Source organism: Hyaena hyaena, unplaced genomic scaffold, assembly GCF_003009895.1.
Source record: "Hyaena hyaena isolate Hyena2069 unplaced genomic scaffold, ASM300989v1 scaffold_429, whole genome shotgun sequence".
In the NCBI taxonomy this organism is placed as follows: Eukaryota; Metazoa; Chordata; class Mammalia; order Carnivora; family Hyaenidae; genus Hyaena; species Hyaena hyaena.
Window position 1 is genome coordinate 894,904 of NW_024081060.1, and position 22,333 is coordinate 917,236.

The 22,333-nt window shown below is 39.2% G+C and overlaps 1 protein-coding gene across 1 annotated transcript in view; it reads left to right on the forward strand.

The window, feature by feature from the left end:
- Nucleotides 1-22,333, forward strand: part of CRB1 (crumbs cell polarity complex component 1) — a 158,178-nt gene that overhangs the window by 17,411 nt on the left and 118,434 nt on the right. The window contains exons 4-5 of the mRNA XM_039252663.1: nt 18,024-18,219; nt 21,329-21,468. Of these exons, the coding sequence (XP_039108594.1) occupies nt 18,024-18,219; nt 21,329-21,468 (336 nt within the window). The remainder of the gene's footprint in view (nt 1-18,023; nt 18,220-21,328; nt 21,469-22,333) is intronic.

The window sequence follows — 22,333 nt, forward strand, 5'->3', positions numbered from 1 at the left end:
CTTATACTGGCCACATTTAAAAACCACTATGGTTTAATTAAGATAGTATCTTCTATTTCCTGTGGCTGGTACAATATTGTGAATGGTGACTGAAAGAAACAGACATGAGATCAAAGAAGTGTTTCAGCCATTTTAGCTATAGTGTTCTGAAATAGTCTTCTAATGGCAAAACACAGCTTGAGAAATGATGTTTCATAATGTATGTTTTTATTTTTTACATTTCAGTTAATTGTATTGTAATGAATCCTTTCAGAGGCATAAATTTAGGCATAAAAGATATCAAGAGTATATTCCAAATAGGAAATGCAGTAAAATTCCATTATAGGTCACTTTACTCTACAACGAATTAATTTATACTATGGATAAATCATATCCCTGCTGAGCCCAATGAAAATCAATGTCTTTTTCTCACCATAGCATTAGCTCAAAGCCCACAATGAGGACACTTCCCTTGTCCAAACCCTGGTATAATAGAGTTGCTCCCTATTTGACTATGCTCTTCTCTTGCACTCCAAGAAATCAACTAAATTTTACTATTTTAGCTCTGTTGACATAAATATAACTTGCTTGCAGGGTTCAAATGACAGACTCATTAGGCAGGAACAATTAGGTCTGTTATTAGCTGGTTAGGCTCTTTTGGACGCAAAGATATGATTTTCGTCTTGATCACCAATCTCCACAAGTAAAATAGCCCGCATTCTGGGAGCTCATCAGTGGTTCCCAGCCCTGACTAGACATTAGCCATTACCCAGGGAGATCTGAAACAAAGATGTTCACACTCCACCTTCAGAGAGTCAAATTTAATTGATGATTCTAATGTACAGGTAGGGCTGGGAGCCAGGAATCTGGTTTATGTGAAAGTAATTTAGAAACTTTTCTTGCAGTCTCCCATCATTTAGACCCACAAGGAGGCTTGCTTACTTCAGTGCTATCCCATGGTGACCAGTGTTTGTGACAATTAATGAGGAACCCAAAGAAGGTCTATAGGACCAAGACCAATTAATGAGACACCCAAAGAAGGTCTATAGGACCAAAGGAAAAGCCAGAGTTGGGAAGGGAAGAAGACTATCAGCAATCAGCATGGATGCATAGATGCTCTGGCTGAACCTAGACCTCCCAACGAATCCTGGAAACTACTGTAATAACCCAGCTGCGGTGTGCTACATCCAAATTTAGAGGATCATAAAGAACCTGGCTTACAGGAAAAAGCCTGTGCTCCTCAGTGCAGCAAAGTAAGAAAACATAATAAATTTTAAAAGACAGAGAGAGGGAGAGGAGGAGAAAGCAGCAGCGTGCAGAGAGGGGCTCACACTGCGGGAATCCTTCTCTGTGCACTCCACTGTGCTTCCTACGTGGTGATTCATGAACCGCAGAAATAGGCTCAGAGAGAGGCACTGCAGACGCTGGTGAGAAAATGGCAGGCATAAGCAAAAACTCCAATTTAAGCAGAAAAGAAACAGCTGCACACATTTTTTTAAAATTTCAGTAATAATTTTATTTAACCAAATGTATCCAAAATATTGTAATTTCAACATGTACATATAAAATTAGCTACTTTACTTTTTTTTTTAACAAATAGTTTATTGTCAAATTAGTTTCCACATAACACCCAGTGCTCATCCCCACAAGTGTCCTCCTCCATGCCCATCCCTCCTCCCCCCCACATCCATCAGTCCTCAGTTTTTGTCAGCATTCAAGAGTCTCTCATGGTTTGCCTCTCTCCCTTCCCCCCCCCCCCATTTCCACCCTTCTTCTCCCCCTTGGTCCTCTGTTAAGTTCCTCCTAATCCTCCTATACGTGCAAACATATGATATTTGTCCTTCTCTGCCTGACTTATTTCGCTCAGCATAACACCCTCAAGGTCCATCCATGTTGCTACACATGGCCAGATGTCATTGTTTCTCATTGCCATGTAGTATTCCATGGTATAGATAAACCACATCTTCTTGATCCATTCATCTGTTGATGGACACTTAGGCTCTTTCCATGTTTTAGCTATTGTGGAGAGTGCTGCTATGAACATTGGGGTACATGTGCTCCTATGCCTCAGCATTTCTGTATCCCTTGGGTAAATTCCTAGCAGTGCTATTGCTGGGTCATAAGGGAGTTCTATTGTTAGTTTCCTGAGGAACCTCCACACTGTTTTCCAGAGGGGCTGTACCAGTTTACATTCCCACCAACAGTGTAGGAGGGTGCCCGTTTCTCCACATCCTCGCCAGCATCTAGAGTTCTCTGATTTGCTCATTTTAGCCACTCTGACTGGCGTGAGGTGGTATCTCAGTGTGGTTTTGATTTGTATTTCCCTGATGAGGAGCGATGCTGAGCATCGTTTCATGTGTCTGTTGGCCATCTGGATGTCCTCTTTGGAGAAGTGTCTGTTCATATCTTCTGCCCATTTCTTCACTGGGTTGTTTATTTTTCGGGCGTGGAGTTTGGTGAGTTCCTTATAGATTCTTGATATTAACCCTTTATCTGATATGTCATTTGCAACTATCTTTTCCCATTCCGTTGGTTGCCTATTAATTTTCTGGGTTGTTTCCTTTGCTGAGCTGCACACTTTTTTAATGGAAAGAATACATGAGCACGTAGCTGCTTTTAGTTCAAGTGTATGCAGTGTACCATTCTTTCACTGGGGGTTTTTGAAAATGAGCAGATTGACTAATGAACTGTTTGCAAATTAAGGTGCGTGAAACATGAGAAAAATGGGGCTACAAGAGGGCAGGGCCAGGGCAATCGGATGCATGATGAAGCAAAACAGTGTAGGAAAACATCTTATTTCCTCCATTATAAAGTAGGTCTTTGGCATAAAAACAATCTTTTGGAAAATAAGAAAAGAAACACCATTACATTTACTTACTGAATGCGAGATGCATCTTTATTTCAGGAACAACAACATATGAAAGCATTCATTTTATATTCAAGAAAATGTGTTAGTATATGGAGACTAGTTAGAAGACTAGCACATGGAGACTACTTAGTTAGAAAGCCATCCAGCCCAGGCTTAAGACAGTAGGACCTGGCTGGGAAGAGTGGTTGTAGGGATGAACAGGAAGGTAGGTGTAGGGCTCATTAAGAAGATGGCTCACTTGGCATTTATTAAAGCCAGAGTATTTCCAAATTTATTTTACTCAAGAACTTGAAAGTTCTAATATGAAAGATAATGCATTAAAAGTCCAATTGTCTATTCCATATTAATAAATTTTATCTCTATCAGTAGCTCTCAAACTTCAGCATGCATCATACCCAGAGTATGTTATTATACTCTTATTATAATACAGCTTATTGTAATACAGTTTCTGTGGCATCTGAATGGTTCAGTCAGTTAAGCATCTGACTCTTGATTTCAACTCAGGTCATGGTCGCACAGCTCTTGGGATTAAGCCCCATATCGGGCTCTGAGTTGACAGTGCAGAGCCTGCTTGGAATTGTCTCTCCTTTTCTCTCTGCCCTTCTCACTGCCCCCTCCCCTCAATACACTTTAAAAATACAGTTTCTGATTTGGTAGATCTATGGTGAGGTCTGTGCATTTGTAACAAGTTCCCATACAATACTGATACTGATCTTCTGCTGGTTTGGGGACCACACTTTGAGAAATCACTGATGTAGACAATTATGTGGATTTTCATGTGATGACACAAAGGAAAGAGAGAGAGAGAAGTAATTTTTGCTAGTAACAGTTATGGATAGATGATATGGGTAAAAATAAGTATTTGTTGAATTCACCCAGTCATTAATTTTGTCAACACACACCCCATGTATGTATATGTATTGAGCTCCTGCAATGTTCTAGGCATTGTTATAGGCTCTGTAAATATAAGAATAAAGTAGTGGTGAAAAAGTCCTCTTCCATTTTAGAGGGAAGAGATAGACATGTATAAACTAGTAATAAATAAAATATAGAGTAGGTTAGCTGGTGATAAATGCAGTGTAGGAAAGTAAAACAAATAAGGGGAGTTAGGAATTGAACCTCAGGTAGAATGACCAGGGAAGGCCTTACTAAGGTTACACATGAATAAAATTCTAGAGAGGTAAGGAGGGAGTTAGGCACATGTCTTGTGGAATAGCATTCTAGGCAGAGGAACAGCACATGTAAAGGTCCTGAGGTAAAGAGAACTGGAAAGTTGGAGAAGCAGCAATGAAGCTGATGTGATAGGAATGGAGTGAGCAAGGCAAAGGAGACATAATAGGGTCAGACTATTGGGGCTTGGGGGAGACTGGAAGGACTTTGGCTTGTGCGTTTAATAAGATGGGAAGTTGTTGGATAGTTTTGAGCAAAGGACTGTGATGATTTGACTCACATTTTAAGAAACTCACTCTCCTTGTTATGTTGAGGATATACTGAAGGGTGTTGTTAAGGTAGAATCAGAGTGCCCAATAATACAATAGTCCAAGTCAATGGAATATTATTCCCTGATCTGCTCTCTACTGCCCTCTGGTGGGAGGTCTAGATTATTCAGGACGAGTCTACCCAGGGTAGTTCCAGCAAGGGTTCGTTAGTATTCTATATCAACCATATTTTCATAGAATCTTTCACATGCACACCTGAAACTTAGAAAAGTATTATATATAATAAAATATAAGATTATTTCATGAGAAAAATTATTATCATTATGAGTACCATTATTATTGAAAATTTTGGCTGATTACAAAGTTAATAAACCATTTGATGAACTTAAATCAATTTATTGAGAATAATTATTAATAGTTAATATTTATTTAAAGATATACAATATGTAAGACATGAATTTTTAAAATATTTTTTAATGTTTATTTTTGAGAGAGAGAGACAGAGACAGAGTGCAAGCAGGGGAGAGGCAGAAAGAGAGGGAGACACAGAATCTGAAGCAGGCTCCAGGCTCTGAGCTGTCAGCACAGAGCCCAATGTGGGGCTCGAACTCACAGACCATGTGATCATGACCTGAGCTGAAGTCAGACACTTAATGGACTGAGCCACCCAGGCTCCCCCATAAGACATGAGTTTAAAGAACATTTAACAAGAAACATATTGTTTCTGTGAACATCTAATTACCTCACATTTGACTCCCCACATAATATAGATAACAAATATCTTTCACATCCAAGAGGCAAATGTGTAACAGGCAAAAGAAAATATTTGAATTTCACAGGTTAAATCTTCATGTTACCAAAGGAAAATGACTGTTTTTCTATATGCTCTTAGTGATGAAATTTATCATTTCTGTAGTGTCATATAAAAAAAATTAAACATTTATTCAGGCTTTTGCTCAGAACTAGAGCCATCTGAAATAGTTTTATGAAGAAATGAAGTTTCTGGCTTTCGACAAATGTTTGTTGAATGAGTGTGCAAAATAACAAATACTATTCACTGAGCAAATATTCAGGATACACTTACATAGCACTGGACACCGTGCCAGACCACGGAGACATAAAAATGACTAGGACAAAATTTATCCCTGACAAGATACTCACTGTTTACTCTGGAAGGAGGAAGGCAAACAAAACTTACAGTATCTCTCTGAACAGAATGCTGACGCAGCACAACGGAAGAAGCCAATGACGCTGCTTTGGATCAGGAAAGTCTTCACAGAGAAAGTGGCCTATGAACAGAGCAGAAATGCATTTCCTTCAGGATGTTCAATGGAAGCTTCTGCCTTCTGACTACATTTATTAGTATTATTATAGTATAAATACGACTGAGCTGAATAGCAAGGATGAAGTACTGCAGAGGGTTTAGAGAGGGATGAATGTCTCTTCTGTCATCCTTGCTTTGACAGCAGTTTTGTGGTTTAGCTAGTAGCGGTGAATGGAGTGCTCCATTTTAAACCTCCTCTGTCTGACTACTTCTCTTAGTGATTTCCTAGCTAACGGCAGAGTGTGTGCACAGGTCTGAGTGAGGAGGGGATGAGCTAAAATATATGCAGTAATCTGAAGAATGGGTGTAATGGAAAGACTGGAATTTGAGAGCAGAAGATAGGACTTCCAGTCCCAGATTTGATGTGTTCTAGTGGTTTCTAGTGCTTTGATACTGATAAACAATTCTGAGCTTCTGGGTCCTCATTCTAACATACAAGCATAATATCCCCTAACTCTCAGGGTCACGGTGGCAAAGAAATGATTTACTGAAAGTTTTTCCATAAACTATAAAGCCATGAAAATGCTGGTTGTCACTATTTTAATATCTTCAAATATTGCTGCTAGTATAAATGCTAGCATTTAACAATCTTTACCTATACTTTTTACAGGTATCCTTTCTGATGCTGAATTTATTTCTTTTTTGAATATATTAGAATTATATTCAGGAACAGACTGACTGAGATCATAATCTCTGTGCTCTATTTACAGGTTTAAACTGGAAGGTTGTTGTATGTGTGGGTAAGGATTTAATATCTGAAGATGCCCTATTATAAAACAAAGGAGTTAAGAATATATTAGTATTACAACATTTAAAATATTCAGGAATAGCAATCATCCTAATAAACAAAAACACGAAAAAGATATTTGTTATGATTAAAACGTTGTAAGTACAGAAGTGTGAAATGTAGAACATTGGCATATTAAGCATAAAATGCAACTATTACAATTTTCCTATTATGTTCCCAAGGAACTTACATTAAGCCAGATAGAAACCTTTTATGAAAGTAGAGTGTTTTTTCAAACATAGCATCTTGGAGACTTTGAAATGAGTTACTCCAAATTAAGCTTTATGTATATTTTACCAATTTTATATATTAAAAATACACATATACATACACATTAAATATAGGCTACTCTTAGGGAGTCATGCATATTAACTAGGAGTATATTTTATTTATTTATTTGTTTGTTTATTTTTGAGAGACAGAGAGGGCGAGAGGCAGCGAGAGGCAGAAAGAGAGAGAATCACATGAGGGGCAGAGGGAAAGGAAGACAGAATTCAAATCAGGGCTCAAATTCACCCATATGGGGCTCAAACTCAGGGCTCAAGTTCACCCATACGGGGCTCAAACTCATGAACCACCAGACCATGACCTGAGCCTAAGTCAGAAGCCCAAACACTAGAACCACACAGGCACCCCAGGAATGTATTTTAAAATAAAATAATGTGGTTTTTTTTTTTTTTTTTACATGTTACAGTGTTTATGATAGGAGTGAAGGGGGAGGAAGAACATACAGATGGATTTAGAAAAAAATATCTAGAGAAGAAGGAAGGATGAGTTAGTGGTGGAGAATCACCAGGGCTGGGGAAGTAGAGTATTTCCACAGACACCTGTACTCCGGAAGCATCATTTACACACACACACACACACACACACACACACACGAATGCACTCCCCATTCTCTGTCCTTGGGGCTGGCAAACAAGAGTCAGTCTTTCTATTCCTAGAACTAGTTCCAGCCTCTACGATTTTTCTAGAAAGATTGGAACGCTAAAACAGTGCCAAGAACATTCTTCAACTCGCACTGCTGACAGAAACAGACAAGAGGAAGAGTAAGACAAGAATTAAGAAAACCAGCAAAAAAAACAAACCCACGTTAAGATTGAAAGCAGAGGTTATACCAGAGACGTCCCTTTGTGAAAGTAAAACCCGTAGAAACGCAAGACATTTCCATACGTCTAATGACAAAATAATAAAACGAATTCATAAAGAAACAGTATGTTCTGTGCCCGAGCGTGTCTTGCCGTCACCAGGACCCAGAGACTGGGGAGAGTTCGAGGGTCGCGAAGACACAAGGCAACTGCCCGATTGCAAGTCCCACCGTACACGGTGGCGCCCTATTTCCCCAAAGGCAGACGTGGGGGGACCCGACTGCCTAGCCGGGCGAGGTGGCGGGGGGGGCGCAGGCTTGGGGAGCCCCCAAGGAGACCCGGGAAGCGCGGGTCGCTGTCACGACCACAGGGGTCGCTGCTGGAGAGCCGACTGCGCATGCGGGCCCTGCCCGCGCTCGGAGCGAGCGGGAGTCCCGCGCATCCGGTTTCCGGTGGGCCCGGGTCAGGAGAGGCCGAGTCCCTACCCTGTATCTTGCGGGCAAGCCAGGCATCTGCCAGCGTTCACGTCCGCACCTTCATACAGAACCCTGACGTCCGAAAGCCCGCTGTGTTAGGAGCTCTGAAGCCATGCTCGGAGGCCCCGTCTACCCTTCGATGAAAGACGTCTGGGATCCCTGGTTCTTGGAGGGCCTGGGTCTCTATCACGTTCAAATGAGGACCGTCGCCAGTTTGCAGCCACCGTCTCAGAGGGATTCACAGGGTTTGCAGCCCTGCCCCCAGGAGATGTGCAGGGGTTTGGCGCCAGGCCCTGGCTGCGCAGGCCTGGAGGGTCCTGGCTGAAAGGGTATGTACTGTTCTTGCCAAGGGTGCGGTTCAGGGAAACCAGGGATCTGAAAGCCGCCCTGGGTCTGGAGCGGTCAGGTCACCGGAGCGGGCTCTCGTAGGAAATTGGCGTCTGCCCAATTCCATGTCACAAACAATCTAACGATGACTGTTCCCCTTGGAGGCAGATCTGGGGGAATTTGACCGCCTTGCCGGGATCAGACAGGGCAGGCTTGCTTGGGGGCAACAAGAGACTCCAGGAAGTCCTGCTGCCTGGAGAATATTAACTGCTGGGGTCTTGGTGCCGGAGAGCTAACGGGGCACCTTGGTCCACCACAGCCCTCTGGAGCCAGCAGCAATCCGGTCCAGCCCTGGCCCCTAAACCCGCCAGGACCGGGTTCAGGAGAGGCTGGATCCCTGCGGTGCTCTTTGCGGAAAACCGGCGTCTGCCACGGTCCAAGGCTGCACCTTCACAAAGGGACCCTATCAGCCCCAAGTCAGATATATCGGGAACTCTGAAGCCTTGGTGCCCTGGAATGAGATACCTGGAGTCACTCCTTCCTGAAGAGGCCTGGGTCCCAATTAGGCAGCACTTCCAAATGGGGAATGACTGCTCCATCTCTGTAACCATAGTATCAGATTGTATTGTGGGAGGAGGGTCCTATCCAAATATGTGGCTGGGCCACAGGCCTCAGGCTGGGAAGGCCTCCAGGTGCCCAAGGCCTGGAGAGAAGACCGTATTACATGTTTAGGTGCAGTGCAGTTCTGGGTAGCCAGAGAATTGCAGTAGGACCCCAGTGGAGAGATGCCAGTTCCTAGGCGCGAGCTCTTCAGGGAACAAAGCATGGAATTCCATCCCTAACCTAGCTCTAGGCGCCTATTTCCACGAAGGCACATCTGTTGGGAATATGACTGCCTTGCCTTGGCCAGGTGGGTGGGCTGGTGTGGGGGTTTCTCCACCCACACCCTGGTCCCTGGGTAGAGGGAGGTCAGGACACTGGAGAAGACTCTTGTGGTAATAAAAAATTATTTATTTATATATAACAATAATAAAATAGATATAGTAAATAAATACTGTAAAACAGAAATGTAAAAATATAAACCTATTTTCATATTTCATCAGAATTAATCACTGTTAATTACATTGTTTTCATATACACCAAGAAAGAAAAATTCTGCAACTAAAATATAATACAGCACCAAGACATTCTGGATTATGAAGTGCATCATAATTCCTAGATGTTAAATTTATGACGGGGAAAATAACAGTCTTCAAATCGAAAACAGTCAGGTGTCTTTCAGGGGCAAATCCTAGGCTTTTAAAGTCTACTTTAAGTGAATGCTTTGTAAAAAGTATTTGTTACTTTTGGGTCTTCTTAGAAAAGGTATATATAAATGAGCAAGCCAGAAATCTTATTGGATAAAAACCCAAAGATGTTTCCACTGAAAATAAGAAATCTGCCTTTAATTTCCCACAGCATCTTGCTAATCAATAGTATGCTCGTTTGACACTGTTAATCAGATAATGAAGTCATCGGCCTCTTTGCTCTAGGATGTTAAACATATGACTGTGATATACAGGAGGAAAGTGTAGCATTAATCTATAGCTGTAATAGAAACTAGTGCTAGTGCACCCCTTTTCACTGATACTTGGTCCAGATTTGCATGGATCATTGTTGCAATTGATACAACTGTAAGAATGAATCATTCTTTAAAGGACTCAGGAATGGTGTACGTGATTCTTATTCAAAAGGAAATATTATGCATAGAGGCCTGTTATATTCGGGAGACTCTGAAACTTAACATGCTAACCAAAAGCTAGAGTACAGTTATTTCCAAAGCATGAGCTCTGCAGATAATGAGAAGGGTGTTCAGAGAAGTCTATCAGTGCCACACGGCATGTGTTATGCATTCTCTCCCCACTGTCATGAGTGACGAGGACAACATCAGTGACAAGGCCTGCTCCAGGCTGATAACATATGATGTGTATTATCTCACAGCACAAAATGTTAACATTGATTTGTAATTGCTGAAAGATGCATATGGAGGGGCAACATCTCTAAACGCTGATCAGAAGTTTAGGACACAATCATTCAGAAACAATGTTTTGTTTTAAACATTTGCCAGAGCCATAAATTTGCCTTTAGGGTTTTTGATTAGAGGGGGCTCAGGCTCGCAGAAGCATTGAGGACCTCTGTCCTGGAAGAGCAGATTGTCCTCTGACAGAGAGGGTGGATTAATCTATAGCTAGGACTGGAAGATTCATTTAAAATTCATTGAGCATTTTCCATATTCAAGAATATGTGCTACGTACTATAGATCTCAGTGTTAAAGGACAAAAAAAATCACTATGACAGTTTTTTTTTGGTAGATAATATGAACAAATAAGCATTTGCAGTAAAATATAATACATACTTTTATGTTACAGGGAATTATGAGAGAGCTGTGGAGTAGCACCCAAGGCAGATATAAATGGTTAAGTATAGTTTCTGGCATCAGTTTTTCAGAACTAATTAAGATTAGCGGGGGTGGGGGGAGTAAGAACGAGAAGAAGAGCATTATAAGCAAGGAGGGCACCTATGTGCAGCCTCAAGACATGAGAGACTGCAAGAGCATCATTGTATGTAGTACCAATCCTCATCTTTTTGAATCTTCCACCACATTCCAAGGCTTTATTCTAGGGACAAGAGGAACTATTTATAAACTCTGCACAGACAATGATATAATCAGATTTCTATTTTATTATGATAACTCTCAGAAATGTAGAGAATGCCTTGAAAGAGAGAGGCCAGTAAGCAGTAAGACAAGAAGAGAGATGTTGAGGGTCTGAATAAGATTGTAGCAATAGAGATGGCCTTTTAGATCCATTTCTGATGGAGAAATGACAGGATTTGGTGACTAATCAGAATGTGGGAAATAATAACAAGGTGATGATAACTCCTAGAAATGTGGCTTGGGTTATTTGGAGATAATCCCATTCACGGAGAAGAGAACTTTGGCAGGGATGAGAGAGGAAGAATTAAGGAGAGTTTGTATTTGGAATTGTAGAATGTGATACGTGGAGAAGACATCCTATAGGTAGTTGGATTCAGAAGAGTAGTCTGGCTAATGTATAGTTTATGTGAAAATGTCACAGGACATCATTAGATGGCCCCTGCTTCTAGATCCATAGTCTTAATTATTTTTAAAAAATGTTTATTTACTTTTGGGAGAGAGAGAAACAGGGCATGAGCAGAGGAAGGGCAAAGAGAGGGAGACACAGAATCCGAAGGAGGCTCCAGGCTCTGAGCTGTCCTCACAGAGCCTGATGCTCGGCTTGAACTCATGAACTGTGAGATCATGACCTGAGCCAGAGTCGGGCATTCAACTGACTGAGCCACCCAGGCGCCCCATCCATAGTCTTTTCTTAAACACAAGTAAACACAACATTTTAATTTTTTTCCCACTGTCTAATTCCTTGGCCTTTACTCGAACTAGGCACTTAACTGATGAAAACACTGCCTCTGCAACCCCTATTAAAGGATTTTTCTTCTCCTTGATTCTAAGGGCAAGGAGGGAAGGTTGGCTTTCTCACTAACCCCCTGCTTCTGAAAGACACTGGTTCATCATTCACTTACCAGTTACACTTCTCTTTTCTTTTCTTTGTAAGCTATTACTTCCTAACCTCCAGGACACTCTCAGTATTCTCAGTGACTTCTCTTTCCCAGCCAGCTTCTTCACAGTCAGTTCAATTCAGCAAACTATGCTGAACACCTGACACGGGGCAGGTGTTTGCTAGACACTGAGGTTGTACATCCTTGAAGAACATAATGTACTGGGCTGTGGTGTAGCCTCATGGCTAATAGCACAGGCTCTGAATTTAGACTGCCTGTAATCTAATCCTGGCTCTACTACTTTCTAGCCTTTTGGTCTGCATCAGGTTTTTTAATTTCTCTGTGCTTCAGTTTCATCATGAAAAAGATGAGCATAATGATAGTACCTCATGGATAATTTTTTGAAGATCAAACAAATTAAAATAAGGAACATAAAATGCTGAGTGCAGTACCTGATGTGAAATAAGCTTTCAAAAAATGTAGATTGTTACTATTAATATCAAAAAAAGGATCCTTGTCTTTAAAGCAGTTGGAGATAAGAAAGTAACAAATCATAAAATATAATGCTGTAAATGCTATGAAAACAGAAGAGGGTGGAACCAATAAAGAAATCAGGGGAGAATTCACTGAAGATGTGACACTTAACATAAGTCTTAAGGGGTGACTTCATCAGATGGACAAGGAAGAAAGAACTTAAGAGAGAGAGAGAGAGGGAGAAAGAGAGAGAGAGAGAGACAGAGAATCAGTATGTCCCCACCCTTAGAGGTTATGGGTAGCGGGTGGGTTTGAGAAAAAAGAAAATGATCGGATATGACTGGCACATAGAGGGATGACAGAATCATGATAGGAAATGAAACTGGAAGTATTACAAAGATTTTTTGATGCCACAATGAGAAGTTTTCAATTTATCCAAATCGAGTTAGGAGCTACTGGAGTAGTATTTGATGGACCGTGCTTTTAGAATTTCTTGAGCTTCCTATTTTCAGTGACCTTCATCTCTATTCTACTACAGCCATACACTGATGCAGCCTCAAGTTTGATCCTCTTATCATCCAAAACTGCCTTACCACTGAAGTTCTCACTACAACCTGAGCCTCTGATGTCTTTGCTCCTGGTGAATTCTTACCTCATTTTTAGCAGAATCTCAGCCACATGGCTTCTCCATACTCCTACTGTCCAAAGATCCTTCTCTTTCGTGATGTCTCCTTACAGGCCTAGACTTTGTGGGGAGCTATTCTACTGATGTGCCTGTATTGTTTTCTAAACCTTCTTGTGTTTGACCTGCAATTGTTACATTGCAGTTTCCCAGTCCCAGAAAAACCCCTATTGCCTACTTTCTTTTCTCCTAATTTAAACTCTATTGATCCACCTCAAATATTTAGTACCAAATTTGGGCTATACATTTACTATTTCTCGCTAGCTATATATATATATGTCCATTGTACCCCCACCCCTTTTTAAATCGTATTTAGTATAGTGGCTGCTCCTATACTCAGTATGCCATCTGTATTTGTTTTAACTCAATTTGAAGCAATTCCAAATTCCCTTCCAGGGATATGTTTGCTTCCAAAGACTTTTCAGAACGTTTACAATCCTGTCTACCCTGAGGAATTGAAGAAGTAAAAGGAAAGAACAAATAGATTATAGGTAATACCTGCCATTCATTGAGCATTTACTATAATCCAGCCTTGGTATTAGCAGTGGCAGAGGAGAGCTTAGTCCTAAGTGGTCTGTCTACAAAATCCATGTTCTTTCTACTCTTACATGATGAATGGCAAAGGAAAAGAGGAAGAAGGGAAGTAATAATAGTGGGTACAATTTTTTTTTTATAATTCCCTAGCTCAACATGATACAAAAAGCACTTGTTGGACTAATTTGAGAGCACATTTGGCTGCCTTGTTTGCTTCAATAAGTATTCTCTTTAAAGCCATTTAGTTTCCAGGTCCTGCGTAGTTTTCTCTGTTCTACTCTTCTGTACAGTGGTGGCTTGGGAATTAGGTGTGCCCTGATGTCTTTTAACTTAAGTTCTGTAAGGAAAGTGAAGACAGATTCTCTCTTGGGACCCCAACACCTATCTGGGGTGGTATCAAATTCCCAGCTCACCTACAGTGACAATGAAGAGTATGGGGCTTCTTCACCAGTTTCATTTTTGCTACATCTTTTTTTTAAATGTTTTTATTTTACTTTTGAGAGACAGAGACAGAGAGACAGAGACACAGAGTATGAGTGGGGAAGAGGCAGAAAGAGAGGGAGACATAGAATCCAAAGCAGACTCCAGGCTCTGAGCTGTTGGCACAGTGCCCCATGCAGGGCTCAAACTCCCTGACAGTGAAATCATGACCTGAGTTGAAGTTGGATGCTTAACCAATTGAGCCACCCGGAGGCCCCCCGTTTTTGCTACCTCTTTAAGTCTAGGCTTGTCTTTCACCTGAGGGCTGGATCCAAAACTGAACAGTTCTGCTTGTTTGAATATTCTACACATATCTTTCCTATCTCAGGTCTGTGTATCTATAGGGTTTTGGTTGGAAAAAAAGAACTGATTCTATGTATGTCAGTTATAAAAATTTTAAGTGGGTATTGAGGGCTTATACACAGAAAGGCTGCATAGATCATGGATTCAGCTGCAAAATAAAAATGTGGGGCCTGTAGTTCAAAAATCATTAAGAATTTCAAGATGGTGAGAGAAAAGCAAACCAAGCAGGAGTCTGTTAGGTTTGAATTGTGTGTGGCCTCTCCCTGCACACAAATTCCTCTGCTGAAGTTCTACACCCTAAGGTGAAGAAGCTCAGAATGTGATCATATTTGAAACAGATATTTCTCTTGTGGCAAATATTAGCTAAATACTTTGTTGTGAGAAAATTTCTGAACTTCTGACAGTTTGTGCAGATTGAGTAGTACACAGAGAAAGTGTCCTGACCGTCAGGAATTAATGATACCTTAGGCCACCTGTATTTATGTAGGGAAGCCTCTGTGGATGTTAGCACAGTATTAGTTTTGATGAGTTACCAAAGCTAATGACATCAGGGAATTTTTTTCCCTTGTGTTATACTTTCTTCTTTGGGTGCAGAATTCTCCTTGTCCTGTTTTTGTCTTTTTTCATACCCTTTCTATTTTCTTATGTTTCATACTACTATTAATGGACTCCAACCATTGGTTTGGTCCCTGGATGAGTTTTTGTGAAAGAATTTTATAATTATGAATTATCTGTTTCTTAGACAATCAGCCACAGAAATGCTACTCACTGTAACTGTATTCAGTTTCTATTGCTACATATAGTTATGATAACATGGTGCTGCACTTAAAAACACTAAGCATAAAATGGATGTTTTCAGGTAGAATGGAATACACAGTTCAGGTATGGTTTTGAATGTTGATTGCTTGTATATTTAAAGGCTATAATAAGCATGTATCAGTAAGCATCCAAATGAAAAATGAAAATCATAGTTATCCAGATGTTTTATCTATGAAGCCAGCCTCTGGAAATACAGAAACATCTGGATCACTGGCTGTCCTAACCACATTTCAGCTGGCTACTTTGGCACCATGCAGACATAGACCAAATCATGTTTGTCTATATCAGGAGCAGTGGTAAACTGCAATAAGAATCATATTGTTAAGTAAAATGAAGGTAATATGAATAAATCACCCCAAAGTAACTAGTTGAATTTGAAACTGTATCTAAATTATTGAAACACATTCTTGTATGTACATCAGGATTACTTTATTTGAGCTACAGTATATAAGAGGAGCTTTAGAATTTAAAATAATGGTTTCTAGTGTATTTCTTAAGCATGAGGAAGTAATCTGGTTGTATATCAGATGAATATATGAATTTGAGTTATGAAATAAAATTTGGAAAAGTTTTAACAAGTGTTAAACCACTGATTTGGCTTGGTATGTTAATACTTTCCAGCAAATATAGATGACTAAAATACCAAAGGTATTAGTCTAATATATAGGCAAAGACACTATGGAAAAGTGGGTTGACAAAAGAACGGGAATAAGTAGTGATAGGAATTGAAGAAACACAGTCATTGATGAGCTGTGGGACACAGACAAGGCAATGTACCTTAAAGGAGTTAGAATGAAATACAAGAAAGTACTTGAAATCACCTGCCTTGACCTCACATATGGCAGGTGTCGAATAAGTGCCATTGCCCTCTGCTCAGAGAGCCCTATGGAAATCCACAATGACCAAACATTCCTGGGTAGGCACAGTTCACTTTGCTTAAAGTTACGATTGGTCATGGGGCACCTTGGTGGCTCAGTCGGTTAAGTGTCCAACTTCAGCTCAGGTCATGATCTCATGATTTGTGAGTTTGAGCCCCACGTCCGGTTCTGTGTGGACAGCTTGGAACCTGGAGCCTGCTTCAGATTCTGTGTCTCCCTCTGTCTCTGGCCCTCCTCTGCTCACACTCTGCCTCTCTCTCCCTCAAAAATAAATAAACATTAAAAAAGTTTTTTAAAATGTTATGATTGATCGTTGTCATTTTAGGAGAGGTAATTTTGTGCCTTGTAGATACTGAGGACTAACCCATCATCATTTTAGTTGCTATATATGTTTGAAAAATAATTACAAGAAAAATATTTTAGTGAATTTATTATTTTTGTCTTACATACATTCTTAGAAACTAGAGATAGCTGTTATTATATTATTTTACATGACAGAAACAAAGATCCTAAAACATTGCCGAAAAGCCATTTTGGAGAAAGAATGACAATGAAAATACAGGTGTCCCACTGGCCAGTTCAGTGTTCTTTCCCTTGACCTTACTGATTGATGCCAAGTAAAACAGATATGACTGATCTTATCCCAGACAATCCCAAATTGGGTGAGAAATAGCCTGGCCTCTAATGGTAAGCCATTTACCTAGCACAAATACTGTTCCACAGCTTTTTATTTTTGTTGACATAATATTTAATTCTTAGGGTTTTTTTTTTCTTCTCCAAAAAAATCATTTAATATGCTGGCATTGCTTTCAACTTAGGTATTTATAGAATCTAGTCACAGTTGTAAATGGTCAGCAGTGTTGGAATATTCTACAGCTTTTTCTGTCAGGAAAGAGGGCACATTATCAAACTACTAGCAACTTCTGAGTCATTTGAAAATCCTTCTATATAATTTAATACATAATCTATTATCCTAGGTTGTAGGCATAGAAATAAAGATAGGTAAATATAGGTATTTGTCCTTTTGTGTCTTTTAAAACATGTATGTGAAGTTGATTACGTTATATCAAATATTATTTTGAAAGGTTCAGTAAGGTAGTTTGTTATCTCCAAGTGATTACTTTTGTAAATCTTAAACATACGTCACTTAGTAAATCTTCATTTATGATTTTGGGGAGAATAAATATTTTTTAAAGGTAACATTACCTTAAAACAAAGTAGCTTCTAACAATGCCACTAATTATATTATGTCACAAACTGATTTCCTCTTTGAAAGTAGTATTTTACAACACTACAGAAAATTTAAATTTAAAAAATGTCTGTGCAGAACGAGCACTTAAGGAAATAATTGCACATCATATTTGTACAATAAATATAGAAGGAACAAGTATTGGTTTTTCCCCCTCTAGCAACATTTAGTATGTATCACCTACTAACATAAGCACGCCAGAACACATTGTAATTGTAATAATAATCCTATGAGGTAATTACAAGTAGTGGTCCCGTTTTTCAGGTGCAGAGACTGAGATATGGAAAGGTAAAGGAATTGCCAGAGATCACACAACTAATAAGTGGCTGAGCCAGGACCACAACTGGTTCATTTGGCTTTGGAGTCTGAGTTTGCACTCACTCCCCTAACAATGCCTAACTAACTGCTTAAAAATAATTGAAAAAAATTGACCAGTCCCTATTAAGCTTCCAACAAAAGTACAGTTAACAATAAATTTGTTCTAAAAATGACTTGTTTCAACAGACTAAAAAGCCACAAGCTGTTGTATGCAACAGTTCTTTGTAAGTAACAGCTGCTCTGCATTGTGCAGCTTCCCACAAGCATGCCAGAAAGTTAATGTCAATTACAATTAAAGAGGAAAATTATTTTGGGTAATATAACATTTGACAAAGAGCCTTGGTAAATAAAGCACTGGCAAAGAGCTACAATACTAACGTTGTGCTAAAACTTTTCCTTTTTTCTGTGTTGACTTTCTTAAAAGGTGTGAACTGTGAAATGGAAGTTGATGAATGTTGGTCCCAGCCGTGTCTAAATGGTGCAACCTGTCAGGATGCTCTGGGGGCTTATTTCTGTGACTGTCCTGCCGGATTCCTCGGTGATCACTGTGAACTCAATACTGATGAATGTGCCAGTCAGCCATGTCTGCATGGAGGGCTGTGCATAGATGGACACAACGGGTATGTTTTGTCCTGTGTTTGGGTGATTGGCTCAGAGAGAGCTCACTGCCAACCAACCCCTACTGTGCCACTCTGGGGATTTGGGAGAGCTCATGTCCTTAGCTGAAAATGTTTATATTGCTTTACACTTTATTATTATTTTTTTATTTTTAAAAATTTTTAATGTTTATTTTTGAGAGAGACAGACAGACAGACATAACGTGAGCAGGGTAGGAGCAGAGAGAGAGGGAGACACAGAATCCAAAGCAGGCTCCGGGCTCTGAGCTGTCAGCACAGAGCCGGACACAGGACTCAAACCCATGAACTGTGAGATCATGGCCTGAGCCGAAGTCAGATGCTGAACTGACTGATCCACCCAGGTGCCCCTGCTTTACACATTAAATGACAAAAAGTTGTAACATTCAGATTTTACTCAAAAATGCATCCTTTACAGGTCATTTGTCCAAAGAGTGAGGATTTTCCAAGTCACTCTTGTAATCATTTAGAACTGTTTGTATTACAAAAAAAAAAAGCCAGCTTTACAGTTCCACTAAATAAACTTGTCATAGATTGGGAAAGTGCAAAAACAAAGCTAGAGATTATTCTGTATGTGAATATAAGGCGGTATTTATATAATAACAAGCGTATAAATCAAGTGATGAAAAAACTGCTTTAGAAATTGTATATAAACAGTGTAGGAAAAGGCAGTGATATTAAATTGATTGTATCTTGAATTTCCAGGTGTTCAGAGACTTGGGCGAATACTTTTGAGAGAGTAGAATGGCGAGAAGTAGCCATGTGATTCTGCTCCAAAGTCAATTCTGTCATTGGCTTTTCAGTAAAATAATAAATAAATAAATAAATAAATAAGTAAATAAATAAACCTTAATACAATACACGTAATAAATTTAGGTGATGGTAACTGAATATATATAAAATATTTTAATTTTTAAAAAATTTTTATTTTTGAAGGAGAGAAAGAGAAAGAAAAGGACACAGAGAGAGAGAGAGAGAGAGCTAGTGGAGGAGCGGCAGAGAGAGAGGGAGACACAGAATCTGAAACAGGCTCCAGGCGCTGAGCGTCAGTCAGCACAGGGTCTAACACAGGGCTTGAATTTAAGAAACTGTGAGATCATGACCCGAGCCAAAGTTGGAATCTTAACCAACTGAATCACCCAGGCACCCCTATATAAAATACTTTCAAAAGGACTTTCTGATACCCATTTTAAACCACAAATACCGAGTTATCAAATGCATGGTATTTGAACGGCATTAGTACTTAATGTCTTGTTGGATCCTTCAGCAGCTCAGTGGAAGGCAAGCTGAGCATTCGTATTCTCACGTTACATTAGATGCCTATAGTTCAGAGAAGTTAGTCACCCCTACAAGTTCACGCACGCAGTTAAGTCTTTGCAAAAGAAAGGCTAGAATCCAATTCTCATTTATTTAGTAGATCCAATTTATCCCAAATCTGAGTTTCAAAGAGAATTGGACTCAAAAGGCGAGGAGTAAAAGGCACATGTACTTCAAATGTATCCAACAAAATAATGTGATTTTAAGTAGAACAATGTAGTTGTATGTTTCTTTTGTAAACTCTAAAGTATAACTTTTAATCACATTTCACATCTTGCCTCTGACTTTCAGTTTTACCCAAATCATTCTCCAGTGACAAGAATCTACATTCCTCAAGGCAGGTTACTGACCAACATGTAGACTGACGAGAGTAGAAGTTTCCTTCCACACATGTATTGCAGAGGAAGAGCTTTGCTGCCTCCAGAAAACATCAAGACAGAAAATACACAAAGCTTTTGCTTTCTACGGAAATGCAAATGGAATAAGGCTACTAAAACTTGTCACCTTTCAATTCTTTGTATACTGTGCCATGGATAATTTTTCTGTTTTACCCTTATCTTTCTTACTACCTAAATTTTGAGAAGATGAGCACAGGGTCAACAGATACAATCTGACTTTAATTTCTCATAACAAAAATTAACGCATTTGCTGTGAGGTTTATGAGGAGGTCAGAATCTATACACCAAACAACCAAAACACAAGCAAACAGGTTTCTTGCAGACCAAAGGAATATGCAAATAGAGTTTCCAGGAATTGAGGTCCACTAGCCAGCCTCCAGTACAGGGCTCTCGTTTCTAATGTCTTACATATAGTAGATTTTTAGTAAATATTTTTAATTACTAAAAGGATTTCTCACTAGCAGTACATATCCAACTTATAGTAACCTATTACATTTGCTAATATTACAGTCTCCTTAGTGAAATCTTCATATCTGTGTCTGCTGGTAAACACTCATATAAGCCATAGTGAACAGAACTCTAAATCTTTGTAAATTCATAGGTGTTCTTTCCCCCAGACCTTCATTTCATCAAAGCTGAGTGTGCAAGCCCATGTTTTTATAATACTAAATCCTTGAGGAGAACCCCTATAAATTAAAAGCCTCCTCTTGGTAAAGTCAGCAAGTTTCCCCATCAGATTTGTGTTTTGAGTGTCAGATAATCTCACTCAACCAATGAATGGATAGAAATAGCAAGATTAAAATATTCCTGTAATCTAAAAATAAGAGAACATAAGTCACAATTCATATGATGAGGGCTTTTCTTGTTTTTTTAAAAATAATTTATTGTTTCATTTTTCATAAGGGACCTTATTATGGGCTGTAAATATAAAAGAGTGCCACAGTGGTATAAATCATTCTCTACTGACTTCACAAATATTAACAACTTTATTTAGTACTACTTAGTAATAATTTATTCACTGCTTTCTGATGCTTCAGATACCATGTCTATTCTTTTTATGCACATTTCATTATCACAATAACCTTGTGACATAGGTATTATTGTCTTCAATTTATGGATGAGGAAACTGAAGTAAATAATCATGATTTCCAAATAATTTTGTATGAAGCCATACTATAAATTTTAAAAGATAATCAGGTATCAGTATGGAAACACATAATGTGTTTAGGTTTATAGAGATAATTCCCCACAGTTTTTGAGATAAGTATTAAAGCCAAGCCCTGGCGTCTCAGACTGATGGACAGGGGAAGAGACAGGACAAAGGTATTTGATCTAAGTATGACCAAGAGTTGATGTGAAAATTTCGTTTTGCTCTCCAGCTATAGCTGTAACTGCATGGATAGTGGATTCACAGGGACACATTGTGAGACCCTGATGCCTCTATGTTGGTCAAACCCCTGTCACAATAAAGCTACATGTGAGGACAGTGCTGACAATTACACTTGTCACTGCTGGCCTGGTAAGTGACAAAGTATCTTCCACCAACTTTTTTTTTTTTTTTTTTTGATTAGACTAGAAACAAATCACTTATGGCAAATGTAAACTAAAAATTCTTATTGTTAAAGGCTTAAAACCAACTCTTTCTTCTAGTTATTATTGTTTTTAAAGTTATTTTTTAATGTTTATTTATTTTTGAGAGAGAGTGTGAGCAGGGGAGGGACAGAGAAAGAGAGAGTGAGACACAAAATCCGAAGGAGGCTCCAGGCTCTGAGCTGTTAGCACAGAGCCTAACGCAGGGATCTCATGTACCTTGAGATCATGACCTGGCCAAAGTTGGATACTTAACTGACTGAGCTACCCTGACGCCCCACTAGTTATCATTGTTTAACTGAATTTTTCATTGCCCACGCATACCTACTGCTAAGCTATGCGTTGTCTAAAGTAGGTTACCACGCAGCCCAATCAATCATTGAACCTTCTAGAAGAAACAGAGGAAAAAATCAATTTTAGCATGGTCTTCATGGAGAAAAATTCGCTTGAAGTTGCTTTCTTTTCTTCCAAGATATTTTCACTGATACCTAGAATATATTGAAACCCATGAAACAATATTAAAATCCTCAGAGACTGTATTGTATTTCATGGAGTCAGTCAACATAATTACAATGGTTATAGAATGATATTCCAGAAATGGGTGTATTCTCCTCGGCATTTATAATATAATTGATATTATAAATTTAATACACATAAATCATAATTAAAAATTACGGATAAAGGGTAATTAGACTGGAGTGTAGAGGTTATACCAGAATCATTAAAAACATTATATAACACTTGAGCCAACAAGTTACTTGTAAATATTGCTGTTGGTTTTCTCAGAAAACCTG